At 40.2% G+C, this 14,708-nt stretch overlaps 1 protein-coding gene across 3 annotated transcripts; it reads left to right on the forward strand.

Annotated features, from left to right (window-relative positions):
* sf3b5 (splicing factor 3b, subunit 5) lies at positions 1 to 5,047 on the forward strand. Of its 3 annotated transcripts, none has more exons than XM_034608705.1 (2): positions 1 to 11; positions 4,437 to 5,047. In XM_034608705.1, exon 2 carries the CDS (start codon positions 4,467 to 4,469, stop codon positions 4,725 to 4,727), a length of 261 nt encoding a protein of 86 aa, XP_034464596.1. In that variant the 5' UTR covers positions 1 to 11; positions 4,437 to 4,466; the 3' UTR covers positions 4,728 to 5,047. The 3 variants fall into 3 exon arrangements, with proteins under 3 accessions (XP_034464596.1, XP_034464595.1, XP_034464594.1); XM_034608704.1 differs by lacking the exon at positions 1 to 11 and adding an exon at positions 3,943 to 4,013; XM_034608703.1 differs by lacking the exon at positions 1 to 11 and adding an exon at positions 3,953 to 4,091.
* The last annotated feature ends 9,661 nt before the right edge of the window (positions 5,048 to 14,708 follow it).

Below are 14,708 nucleotides of genomic sequence, written 5' to 3' on the forward strand. Positions count from 1 at the left end.
CCTCCCCTCTTGTGCTTTGCTTTGCAGTTCCCAGGATGGCTCACTGAAACATTGGCCTAACCCACAGTTGAATAATCACACCCTTTAAATGTAGCTCTGCAAAAGTGAGATAAAAGTGCATCTGTGTTTTGAACAAAAACCAAATAAATGCAAGGAAAAATGAGCAGTAAATCTGAGTCTCAGCAGCCCTGAGCACTTTATGAGCATCTTCCACAGACCTCGAAGCAGTTCATGAGGTGGATTTTACAGAGAAAACATCCAGGGTGGTTCGCAAAGATGAGCCACTTTCCACAAGATTTTCCTTCTATATGTGTACACACTGTGCAACAATGAACTGGAGCTGATACACACTGGTCTTGTTCATGACCCGGCTGAAAGAGATTTTTTTCTGCAGAACAGAAATCCCACACTTGAGAAGAACCTGAAGACATCCGGGAAATCATTCTTCTCTATATTGGTCTTAAAGGAGCACTCGCCCCATTTCAAACATGTAGTTTAAAAAGTTGGTTTGATGAAGTTCTGGGTGTTTACCTGACTTTTAATGAAGGAATAATTGAGTTTGGTCTAATACCTGTTTTACATAAAAATTTGCGGAACACTGAAAAGCTCTCTCGCCTCGCTGCCGTGCCGGTGATGCATTTTGAGAGATAAAAAGAAAACATCCCTGTTGCACGTTCCAATAAAACCTGGTTCTGCTGAGAGTCTCCATTCCCATTTCAGACAAAAGCCAGATGATAGTGGGCATTAGTGGGTTTTTTAGATTAGTGGAAAAGGGGCTTAAAAGTCAATATATCTCAGTCTTTGCTTCTTCAATTTTGACTTTCCTTAGTTTAACTTGTCTCCCAGATTTATGGAAGACTAATTCTTTTAAAATGGATTATTCCGTAATGAAAATCAATAGTTTTCCAGAAACAAAGGTCTGTAATTTCCTAAAAAACTAGAGTGGCGCTCAGTAGAGCACATACTTCCGCCAAGACCCACAAATCCCCTTATACAACTGCGTTTAAATTCACTATCCTGATTTTTATTTGGATCTGCAACAAATTGCACCCATCCATACATATAACTCTGAACTCTTGTATGAATTACATAATGATAAGATAAGAAATTTCTAGCATGTTTTAGCAGAGTGGAATAAACCATAAGGTTTTATTACACTAAAGGTAATAAAACAGGTCAAATATACAATATAAACACGAAGGAAAATAAAAGATAAAAATATGAGAAGTATTATTCATAGATTTATTTATATCAGATCTGTTCTGTGACCTAATAGGGAAATATAGAGCCTGTATAATATTTCTGTAATCTTTGTATTTCCTCTTTAGGAACTGCAGATACGTCCATAATCATTTCTTATTCATCAAAAACACTTCTACAATTTCCACATTTATTAATAAGATTTAAACAGTCCTTGTCATAGAAACTCTCGAACTCAAGGAAAGGCTGTTGAATAATGACCAAGATAAAACACACAGAGAGAGAAGTGAGAGCAGAAGCAGAAAGCAGCCTCTTACTGTCGAGCAGAGAACCCTTCTAGCTCATTTCTCCCGTCACAAGACTAACGACATGCATATAATTCAATCTTTATTCTAATGCAAATCCCACATCTTCCCAACTGTCCGCTGGCCTCATTGTGCATTCAGTGTCTCTTACACAGAGGGACTGGAACATTCAGTCCAGCTTAATCCCCCCCCCCCCCCCCCCGCGCGCGCGCAAGCCGCTCTGAACCTGCTGCAAGACACCACCAGCAAGAAGGAACAGAAACTGATCGCACAATCGCACCATCACACAATCACACAATCCCCCTGGGCTGTGAAATAGAGACAGTATCAGCCTCAGATACAGTGGAGGTGTGACACAGCCATGACCTCACTCCCTGTGGCTTCTCCCAGGACCTGCAGAAATGTAATCTCTATTCCTGTAAATTTACATATTGCAGTGCGATACTGTCTAACGAACCTTCCTTTCTTGTTATCCTCTATCATATTATTCTTATCAGACATTTTCCTACGGAGTCTGAGAGCTCTGCAGACAACCAGTAGTAATGGATATCAGTCCTCGGGGGACATGTTTCAAAGTTAAATAATCCCTGAAGGTAAACCTCAATGAAATAATCTGATATCGTGTTGGATGCTTTCTTGTTGCTACCGTGGCTCGATCCCCCGAGCACGACTGCACAGACTGTGTCCATCTTTATATACAGTCTATAGTACTGACAGATTTATTCCACTTTATTTTGATTTGAGAAAGTTCCATTACCACAGCAAGCGTTCAACTTATATCAGTGTATCACAGGCTGAACAAATAAAAACTACCGTGAACATCTATAGAAAATTCAGTCCCTTTTTTCCCTGATGTGTCTTAACTTGTAAAGGCTCAGGCAATTTTCTCCTTGTGAGCCATATGGGAAACAAATCTACAGTCTATGAACAGCTCCAGGTCTAGAAAAATACAAAATAGCAAATGTAAATCTTTCAAAGTGGGCGAGAGGGAACAACAGGAGTAACACTCCCAACATTCCTGGACACAATCAGCCACATTATATTTATGTATGAGGGGTTTATGTCGCCACACAGACGGACATATTGTATTTCTGACGTTAACGCAGTCTAACCCAGTCAATGTGATCTATTTCGATGGTTGTTGCCATCTGCTTCCCTCTGCTTCCCTCTGCTTCCCTCTTTCTACTTCCGTTTCTAATGGGAAACCACAATGTGTTGACTCAGCTCAACAAACGATAACAACTCATTAGACAAGATAATAATTGACAAAAAAACTTGAAGTCCAAAAATAGAAAAGCTTGTGCAAGTCAGATTGTGCAAACTGTTCCAATCAGGGGACTGAAAGTGGAAATTATGTTTAGTTATAAAAACATATTCAACACATGGGACTCGGCTAATGCAGCAGTTTAATTGATTTACACTCAGATAAACCAAATAAAACTGTTGCACCTCTCTGGTCATTATAGGGCTCGGGGGGGGGAACATGCTGTATTAATATGCTATAAGAGGAGAAACAACTCCATTGAAAATAAAAGTATATTATAGAGATATATTGTACAAATTCCCTCAAGAAAGAAAATCTGTTTCGGCTACAAATGAGGAATCATGTTTGGACATGGAAACAGCACGACTGTGAGTTTTCTTCCAGGCAGACAGTAAACACATAGGTGAGATATTAAAGTCACCTCTGAAGATATGACACACTTCTTGATAACATTTGAGAAATTGTATTTATGGCTCCAGGGATGAAAGTGTTGATCGACAGTCTCCCAGTTACGATTATTGATATTTCCCAAACTAAATTCATAATCAATTCTGATTCCCTGACTTTCCTGCAAGCGCCACCATGAGGTTCTTGATTGAGGATCTGAGTTAAATATCTCAACAACTGCTGCTGATTAATGTAAAGAAAGGGGACGTACGAAAAAAGGGAACTGAATGAGCTAATGATAAACAGAACTGTAAAATGATTGGAGGTGTTTTGCTCAGTGTTCCCTATCACCCAAATCTGGCAACCCACAGAAACCTGGCAACCTCAGAGTTTCAGACAGACTTCCTGCTAAACTGAATAAAATGGATTAATTGAGCTTGTTCAATTTGAATCAAACTTTAGATTTAATTTAAATTAAATCTAATTTAAATTAAATATTAGTAATTAAATGACAAAAATAGTATCGCTAGAAACACAGTTTACACCCCAACAAAATTTCCCTGAGCTTCATCAAGATTTTATTTCATCCTTATTTATTTTACTTCTCCAGAATACATGGATACATAATTGTATGCTTTCCCGTTTTAGCTCATTTAATTTAATTTTATGTTGTTTTATTTTTCCTTGAATGTCTTCATATAATATACATTCACTTAATATCTTATATCATTATTATTTCATATTTATTTCTATTCTTTTGTAACTGTTTGTGTTGGAATGGGAACCAAAAGCTACAGCCTTTTTGCCCCACCGGTTCATTTAACAGTAGGACAATACCGGAAGTCACCTCTCCTCTGGTTAGTGGCTAATCGCGGTCGGATCGGTTTGTTGTTTAAAACTTCTGCTGTCGCTCCTCTTCTCTACATTATCATCGAGTACGTGTGTTTTATATCAGAAATGATCGTTAAGATGTTTGTATTCAGCGAAAGGCGTAGAGTCAGGGAGACTGTTATTGGATTAGCAGCTAGTTAGCCTCGCGCTTACTGCTAGCATGCTAACTTTAGCTAGAAAGCGATGAAGCTAGTTATTTTCTTCCGGTCAACTGTACAGTGATTAAACCAGACTTGTGTTTTATGTCGTTTTTAACCAAATATTCGCTCATGTGGTTACAAACTCGTATTTTCTGCTTGTATTACTTCAGTTACATTGTTGTTTATGTTTCTCTCTCTCTCTCTCTCTCTCTCTCTCTCTCTCTCTCTCTCTCTCTCTCCTCCATCCAGCGCGTCTGTGAATCCGAAACCTGAGCGACAATGACGGACCGCTACAACATCCACAGTCAGCTGGAGCATCTCCAGTCCAAGTACATCGGCACCGGCCACGCCGACACCAGCAAGTGGGAGTGGCTGGTGAACCAGCACCGGGACTCGTACTGCTCCTACATGGGACACTTCGACCTGCTCAACTACTTCTCCGTGGCCGAGAACGAGAGCAAAGCGCGGGTCCGCTTCAACCTGATGGAGAAGATGCTCCAGCCATGCGGGCCTCCAGCAGACAAGCCTGACGATGCCTAGATCACAGTGCCGCCCCCCCATGTTGTCTTTTTTAGGGGACATTTTCTGCAGGATTGTCTTTTATTTTTCTTGGACATTCATATTTTTGTTGTGCTTCTAAAAGGTCTTGACAGGTCACTCAGGGGTCAGACCTGTGTTGTTTCTTGCCCTGCACAAGTCTACGTCTTTCAGGGAAGTTGAATCAAACCAAGAGCGTCAAACCCCCAAACGTTCACCAGAGAGCATCTTAGTAAACATGTGTACAAAGTCCTGTTTGTATTCACTTAACAGAGCTGTATTCTCCACAGAAACATGTTTTAATTAAAATCAGTCTTTCTCTATGTCGGCCTGTTCACGTCGTTATTTACATGTGATGGTTTATTGATTCTTATCACAGGGCGTTCGTGGCTCCTTGAATTTCCTGAATGTTTAAGTCCTCAAATTCGTATGTTCTATTCAAAATTAGAGACTGGCGTTCAGATTCCAAAAACATTATCTATATGCTGCTGTCTACATGTGCTCCCTTCTTTGAGTTGAAAACAATTCTGTCTGTGTTGCACAACTCACATGTTTTGCTGCATTAAGAGAAGGCAACAGACCGTGTAGTCTGCTTTCACTGGCACAACACAGCCGTGTTCACACATTTGAGCCTCCGTCTCTTTTAATTGTTAATTAAATGAGCTTATGTAAAGCCTGCTTGTCCTCATTATAAAAAAGCCTTAGTGTTGGAAGAGTAATTAACCTTATGTGTGACTCAAATTGGGTGTATGGGAATTTGTCCTGGGAAATATTTGAAAAGGGCTCGAATTGAATGTCCTAGAAGGGATTTGAAGGTTTTAAAGGCTTCAGCACATGATTCACATCATATGTATACTTGTTAAACCCTCCAGTGACATCTAGTCTAGTGGGGAACCATTTGCATTTTTAATGTCTCTCCACCTATTTAAAAAATGTCCTTCAATGTGTCACCTGTCTGAAGATTTCATCCGTGCCATTAAGATGACACAGAGATTCCGTGATATGCATGGACAGTAAATATCGGTTTACTGATGTTATTTGTGCTTAGTGCTCAATTATATAAGTGAGACAAGATAAAGAACCAAACATTAAGACCGTAAACTTATTATATATATAAAACTTAAATATGAACATAAGAAAGAAAAGAAAAATGGATCATCACCATAAATTAAGATACAATAACTGATACAGGAACTATATGTGTTAAAAACTCAAACTTTCAACTGAACCTAAAACATCAATCTATATATATTAGGAACAAATGTTTAGATTTTATAGTAAATATAAAAATACAAATGTTTCTAATCAGTTTGAAAAATAAAACCTGCAAACCAGACCTATGGTATTTATATAATACCTTTCAGCTGCATATATATACACATAATGTATATACTGCAAAGCTGTATAATTAAGTGGTGAATGTGTTTGGCCTCACAGATTCAAGGACCCTTTTGTCCACCTACACAGTGTCTCACACATGCACTACATTCACACAGACACACACTTGCACGTACCCAATCATCCACCCACACCTTTCAGTGCACACAGATCAGCTCAGTAAATTATTGCACTATTGTGTTAAAGGTGTAAAGTCTCTTCTACAGTTGACATTATGTCTGATTATATGTCCATGGTAGGTTGAGCTGAAAAGCAGAGATGTAATGGAGTGTTTGAGGCTGCAGGGCAGACGAGGCTCTTGTCTGGACTGACGTGAGCAGAAGCCTCGGTGAGATGTGATGCTGGAAAAGAGCAGCAGGCGCTGGGGCTTGATTTGCTGACTTCAGGTGATTTACCAAAATCGTGGTAGAGGACGCTGTGCATGAATCATTGTTGGATTGAGAGACAAGTCAGTGGGTGCCAAGGAAGTTCTTGTGTTGTGCATGAAGTCTGCGTGTGTTCGTGTGTGTGTGTGTGTGTGTTTGCTGGAGGGTTTCTTAGTAGGGTAACTCCTTGCCATCTGTCCTCACTGTGAGAGTCGTGGAGACGGCGCAGCCAAGTCAGGCGAGAAAACAACATGAGGGATATCAATGTGTCTCCACACACACACACACACGAAGTACATTTAAACTGCTTGACTTGTTCTCCCTGAGACACACGGGCACATAAATAGAAATCTGCTGCTCAGTCCCAATCAGTCTCCAGTTACATCAGTGGGGCCGTGCTAACCTTCTTTAATGCTAATATAGGTGCTGTGGTGGGTGTTCCTTTGATTCCTTGATTATAGGCTCTCAAGAACACATATAACACCCTCTGAGTGAGTGAAGCACTTAGAGAACCCCCCGCTGCAGGAGACGGAGGGAAAAGAAGGAAACCTTGATTGTGTTAAGTGAATAGAAAGGCTGATGATGAGGTCTCAAACTGCCGCTGCTGAATTGATCACTGAGAGAAAGGAGAGTGTTGCCTTGGTTTTTTTTCCCCGCAGTATGTGAAACGCGTCTTTCCTGTATTGATGTAAGCCTGTGTTTCGAACAGCCGACATGAGAACAGAAAGAGCTTGTTCTGTGCTGTTCATTCGCTCTGGAGTCCTTCACTGTGACTATAAATACTGAGACCTGCCTGCCAACACACACATACACACACACACACACACACACACACACACACACACACACACACACACACACACACACACACACACTCACACGCACACAGAATAAAACCCTTTTTTCTACCCTCATAATACACATCCTCTGTTTGCACAAGTACTGAAAAATTAAAGATTGAATATATTTATATAAGCCTATAACTATATGCACACGTGTATACATTGGCTTGAATATTTTATACTTAAAGGTCCAGTGTGTAAGATTTAGGTGAAAGGGATCTATTGGCAGAAATTGAATATAAAATAATCCTAGTGATGTTTCACTGGTGTGTTTCATCTAAATTGTATGAATTGTGGATCTTTACCCTTGAATGGGCCCTTTATATTTAAATACTTTATATTTACATCGGAAGCGGCTCCTCTCGGTGGAGGCAGCCATGTTTTTTTTTTACAGTAGCCCAGGCTGGACAAGCTAAACACCTTTTGAGTTTTTATGACAACTGAAGGGTTAAGGGTAGAGGATGTCGCACCTTGTTAATCTCTATGAGACAAATTATGATTTGTGAATATGGGTTATATAAATAAAATTAGATCGATTGAACAAGGGTTAGTGGCTCAGGAGGTAAGGAGGGTCGTCCACTGGTTCAATCCCCAGATTCTCCGGTGTCTTCTGTGTAGAGAAGCGCTGTATGAATGTGTGAGGTGAATGCGACCTGTGTTTTAATTGGTACATAAAACTGGATAAGTGCAAAATAAATACAGTCCATTTACCTCAGTTGATCATGTTAATCATGAGCCTGTGTTCCATGGCCACATTGAAGTGGCAGCACTAAGTGTTACATGATAGAAACTGTGAGAAGGAAACAGAAGCCCTGAGTTCACTTTATTCCCACTTTGGTGACAAGGTTTGAATCATATGAGCTGTTTATTTATTTTAAATAGACCCGGAGATTCTCTGAGAATACTTCCTTATACACCTTATTTGATTGATTTGAAAGTTATCACATGTTCATTTAATTAAATCGTAAGTTATATGTTGAATTTATGAATATATGTGTCGATTAACGGACTCAAAGAATCAGAGGCTCCACCGTGACACAAGATACTGGAACTATTGTGTGACGTGTGAATTTTCGGATATTTTTCTGTATTTAGTCATTTATTTATTTCATTTTTATACTGAAATTGACCTATGAGACTGAAATAAAGTTAGATAAAATAACATAAATAAATACATTGCCATTTTGAACTGTTTTCCTCACTTCATTTCACAGTTTGTCTCATTTCCAGAGCCCTTTGACCTGAAACCTACAGAGAATTTAATTTCAGCTCCATTTGTATCGGTTCAACTGTTGAGTCTCTTTTAAAGATGAGCTTCCATCACATTAAGGTCAATAATCAGAGACCTGAACATGTCACAGCCCAACACCCACAGAGTGAATCTATAGCTCATCATCACCGCCCCCCTGTGACATCGGCAATTCATCCTGTTCCTTCTCATGCCCCTTTGAAAGCTCTGTTGACAAGGGAAACTCTGTTTTGTGAATCTTTGAACTATTTGGCCTTTTCTGCGTTGGTACTAATGGTCCACGTCTGCTCCGTCCTCTGATTACACACTGCACTCAGCCAAACGGTGAAAAGATCCAGGAAGCACATTCGCCCTCGTCAGATCCGTCCACTCCCGCAATCCAATTATCTTTGCCTTTCTACGCCACCCACCTGTTTGATCCATCTCGCCGTGTTAACTTTTCTCCTAAATTTTTTCCCCTCCACTGAACACTCCCCCCTCAATTTCGTTTTGCTGCTCGCACCCCCCTTCCTGAAAAACCTCATCACTTCCTCTTTTCCTCTCTTCACTTTCTGCTCCCTTGTTCATTCTCCATCTCTCACTGATGACTTTGCAGCAGAAAGTTTATTTTTTCCTCTTCCTGAGGAATAATATAATATATGGCACCAGGAAGATGAAAACCAATGAATGTCGGTGACAAAGTACTTCAACGCGTCTGATCTGAACTGTTTCAGAAGCAGCGTTATGCACTGATCAGCCGCATTTCTCACCAAACAAGCTTTTCTCACAATTTCTCAGCACTGAAAATTACACATCTCCGAATATTCCTCCTTCCTTGCATTGATTGACTCTTTTATTACCACTCATTTCACACAAGAGAGCGAGTAATTATGACTGTGAATAATGACTGTGATTTGAAAAGTGCGACGGGGGCAGAATAAACTGTCAAATAATCACACTTTTTGTAACCTCGGGGGATATCGACCGATGATTAATGTCCAGCTGTTTTTCCAAATGGAGTAGAGGACCTGCATTACGGTCGAGCCCTCCAGGCGCGGTGCCAGCGACAGAACTGCCTGCTCACCCTGCCTGTGTGTGTGTGTGTGTGTGTGTGTGTGTGCGCGCTTTACAGCTGCTATAACTTCTGGGCAGAAACAGTAAAACTTTTTGGACTGGTAGTTTAACTGAACTGTCCAACATGCCCAGTGTCAGCTGGGATTGGCTCCAGCTCCCCCAACCCCCTCACAGGATCAGCAGTACAGCTCAGTTCAATATCCTCAGTCTAGATGTAAGGTTTGGGTTTAAAGGTCAGCTTGGAAAAATACGGCCGTGGGGAAATTTAACATAAAGGTGAGAATTTAAGGGGGAAGAATGTGTGCTCCCAGCTGAAGAAAGGTGTGTTTGTACTTGTTTTTGTTGCCTCTTTAGGACCTTTCCAGCATAAACGCTGACCTGATGGGGACTAAACCCAGGTCCTAACGAGACTTCGTCATTCCTGAGGTTGGGTTTAAGGTTGGAGGTAAGATGTGACTTGAGGTTGGGTTAAGTAAGAGTTAGGTATGAATTGGTCATGGTTGTGACTAGGGAGAAGGTTTTGGTTTGGCTGTCCACAACGTATGGAAGTCAACGCAAAGTCCTAATAAGGATAGCTACGCAAAACTATGTGTGTGTTTCTGTGAGCTTGGTCCTGGTATTACTCATGTTGTGGGGACCTAATTCTGTTTTGATTTTTTCTTTAAAGATTAGGATTTAGGGTTTAGGGTTTAGGGTTCAGGGTTTAGGGTTTAGGATTCAGGTTCAGGTTCAGGTTAGGTTTTTGGTTTAGGTTAAGGTAAAGGTTAAGGTAAAGATTAAGGTGAGGGTAAAGGTAAAGGTCAAAGTTAGGATTAAGTTAAGGGTGAGGGTTAGGCAAGAAATAACAATATGATTAAGGTTTGAGTAAGTGCCAGTCAATGTAAGTCAGAAGACACAGCCGTGTGTGTGTGTGTGTGTGTGTGTGTGTGTGTGTGTGTGTGTGTGTGTGTGTGTGTGTGTGTGTGAAAGAGTGCAGGAGGTTTATGATCACTGAGGCCAGAAGGGCATCGTTCAGAACCCCCCACCAGAAGATAGTTAGCTTTCCATCCTCCTCTGCTCTATTATCAACAAAGGGCTACAAACGTGACACGTGGGCGTACGTAAAAAGCCAATCAGAAACTTTAATTTACAACCTGCGTGTCCCTGCGGTCATGCCGCATCGCCTCTGAGCCGTCAGACTCGTTCCAAAGCTCATTTCCTACCATTACCATCCTCTGCATCCTCCTTCTGACTCTCCTTGACCCTCGTCTCCTTCAGCCTCTCTCGTTCTCATTTCCTTGTCATGTTCTTCCAACCCAACTCCATTACGCCCACATCCTCTTTAGAAGCTGGCAGACTAGAGTAGAAAGGGCTGAAATTTGATACTTTAATGGTCAATGACGAAAGAAACCTCCCATAAGAACCTAAATACACAGTTGCTCAAAGGCTCAGATGTTTGCAACACACACATTAATTAAGAAGACATGCACTCAGCGACCACAAACAAACTGCCTTCACTGAAGTCACATTTATCTGGAATATAGACAAGAACTCTAGCTGGAAAGATGAAGTTTTAATGGCACAGACGATGGTTTGATGAGGTTCATCTCTCAGTCCTGTGTGTTTATCGCAAACTCAAAATTATAGTGTTATTTGGGAAATACACAGAAGAGTGACTGGAATTGTTCTGCATTGGCAAATTCAACTGTAATAGCCACAGTTAAAAATAACCAGAAGTCATTAAAAAGCAAAGTTTATCTCCAGTTTTTAGCGATTAAACTTTTAAAATATGCAGAATTCTAAACAGAGTCTTGGGGGATGTTTTTTACAGCAGCAGCTCTTCTGGTTCAGGCTGCCGGGGATGATGGGTAATATCCACTGTTCAGTTGTGTTGCAGTTCAGCGGCTGGTCAACAAGTTGATAAACTTTATTTTTGTCTATACGAAAAGCACTCGATCGTTTGGATACGGAGCCCAACAGAACGAATTACTGCATGTGGCAGCAGAGGGCGCTGTTGCTCAGGAAAACTTAAGATACATAGTGTTGCTTTAAGTTTACAGTTGGTCCTTTTGTCACATTCATTTAAGTTGGGGTTACAATCGGGTTATTATTCGTTAGTATCAGTATTTTGAGCTTAATAAAAAACATTTTGGTAAATATCACTAAACACAAAGTAAGTCACTGGTTTTGTAAGAATTTCATCATCAATGAAATAAAATAAGGTAAAATGGATGAAAATGTGTTGTATTTCATCATGAGGACGGGCATGTCGTGACTGTTGATGAGACATTTCCCTCAAATCTACAAACATGCTGACCTCACTGTATCGCTAGATGTAAGTTCAGAGGACCGCTGAGGTCATCAGGATTCATCCCCTGGGCACCATGAATCTCTGTTGTCATGGTAACATGGCATCCAATAGTAATCAGTTGAGGGTAACTGACCAACAGACCGACGGATCAATTGTAACCAAAGCAGAGACTCAGTTTGAGGAAAAAGGAAAAAAAGGAACTGACAGGTTTTTCAAATGAGGGAAGGTGATGAGAGAAGATAAATGCTTTGTTAATTTGTTCTCATATACTGTAAAGGCTAAATTCACGCTAAACACGAAGGAAATAATGGGATGATGTAATATTGATTTAAATGATTTAGTGACAAAACCCCACCAGTGTCTTTGAATAGTGAATTATAATGTGGCCTTCAAGGACTGACTGAAAACCAGACTTCTTAAAGCAGCTCGGAGGATCACAGTCGTCAATAATACAATGAGAAAACAGAAAATGGGTGATATATGAAAAGTCCCTTCTTTGACATATTTTTGGGGTATGAAGAAACACAATATCTGGAGTTATAAAGTCTCGACAAACAGAAAGGATGTAGATATTTGTAGCCTCAGTGTAAACACCATTTATGCACATTTTTCCCCCCATGATAACATTTTCTACAACTCCAGTTTTGGCCTAATGGAATTTAAAATTGTCTTCATCTCAGTGAGCCCTATAAAGAAAGATGACACGAGAAAAAGATGACAAAACTGATGCTTTTTCCATGATTCTTTATATACAAAAACAATATACAGTTTGCACGTAACAGTACGGAGTTCTGGGCTATACGACATCATATGAGTTCAAAGATGAATATTTTTACTGTCAAACATACAGTAAAGGTGTTTAGAGTCCGTGTGACACATCCACTCCTGGGTCTTTGCTGCTTTCTGCCTCTTTCTGCCTTTGGAGTTGGAAGAAGAGAAATCGATTCCCGGGGCGAGTCATGTTACCTCACTGTGAGTTTTACAGGATCGAGAAAAGATTATAAAAGACTTTCGATCAGCAGCAGCAGCAGCAGCAGAGATCTGGTGATGGCTCCTGTCTGAAATGTGGGTTTTGATTTGAAGGAAGTGTTGAGGGACGCTTCACGGCAGCAGGCGTTCACACGTGTAAACATTTGCATCAAAGGGTGGAAGTCTCCGTAATTGCAAAGTAGCAGTAGCCGTACTTAATTTCACGTTTAAGGCATCACTGTTGCCGAAGAAAGACAAACTTATTGATGCGGTAATAATCCAGAAAAGCTCTCCCCTCTATGTAATTATAAAGTCACATATGTTTTAAAAGAGAAAACACAAATCTGTTGCCTGGACTTAGATACAAAATATATGTCTAAACTTCTTATTAGATACCACTTTATTTTAATGCCTCAATTTAACTTTTATAAGCAGTAAACGTTTGTAACATAGTATAATCTAGTTGTAAACAAATAATAGAAAGTTCATTGATATATTTTGAAACAGTTATAATTTCTCTTATGAACGATGCTATAAATGGTTAATAACATTGTATCAGATGGAGGTAATTGTTGAAAACTGTTCATAAATGTGTCTATGCTTCATATAAGGAGTTTAAAAATACACTGATAAATACTTTATATCTGTTTACAACTACATAACCATTAACTCATTAAATAAAGCGCACTGGGTTAAAATAAAGTGATACCACATCTGCTTCGTCTCATTTAACTTTAACGCACCTGGATTATTTTCGACACCTCAACCAATGATGAAACTTGATCAAGTTCGAATCATAGACTGTAAATAGAGAAGTGGAGTGAAGTCTGGCTGCAGCACAGGACATAAACCCCGCCTCCTCCTTGTAAGTGGATGGGACATGGAACAAACCAAAAAGTCAAAGTACACCTCAAATAATGTTTTTTCTCAAAGACGGTCTCTAGCATGTTCTTACCACACTGATGAACAAACATGATGATTGACAGCTGAGACTGACTCATGATTGGTCGAGTGTGTGTATTGGCGGGACCTCCAATCAATAAGCTGCACAGACTCTGGCTCCAAATACGCAAAATGTCAGCGCTCATATCCGGGATATTTTTATGTCTGGATAGTGGGAGGAAGTGGAGACGCGTCTTCCGTCTTTATTTACAGTCTGTATACTGTTTGTTTCTTTTTTCGAGTTTGTACAGGGTAACGTACGGTCTGAGGAAATACTGAGTCACTATGCATGAAGAAGCTGGAATGCACCTGCTGAACAGAGGATGAAGTAATGGGATTTATTTACCTGCAGAATGTCTCATCCATAGTTTGCTTTGGAAACCAGTAAGTTTGATAAAGACAGACTAGAAACAGCAGCTGTGTTTGAGCTGCACGAGACGATAAAAACTAAAATAAGACGACTAAAATCAGAGCTTAAAACATTCACATCCACGTTGCATTGTATCATATTGGTAGTAAAGTTGATTTAAATGTATGCACATGCTCCATATACATTCTGTACAAAATAATCAATATACAAGAACATAGATATTGACATGAATGAATACTGTTGGTATCTTTTTCCATCACCGTGCATCATTTCATGTTGCAGCCTCCGAGAACAACTCACTCCTCTTCAGTTGTTGGAATGACGAGCGGCGCGGAGGCTGGAGGACTTTTGTTTGAACGCGAGTCCTCGGACGTCAGCGAGCTCCGTCTGTGGATCACTCATCAAACATCTCCTTTCTAGCCAAAACACGCACGGGAACGAAAGATGACGAGTGTGTTTGTTGAATTTCAGATGACGGGAATGACTAAGCAACATGTTTTGTTGTT

The sequence above is a fragment of the Hippoglossus hippoglossus genome, chromosome 15, assembly GCF_009819705.1.
Source record: "Hippoglossus hippoglossus isolate fHipHip1 chromosome 15, fHipHip1.pri, whole genome shotgun sequence".
In the NCBI taxonomy this organism is placed as follows: domain Eukaryota; kingdom Metazoa; phylum Chordata; class Actinopteri; order Pleuronectiformes; family Pleuronectidae; genus Hippoglossus; species Hippoglossus hippoglossus.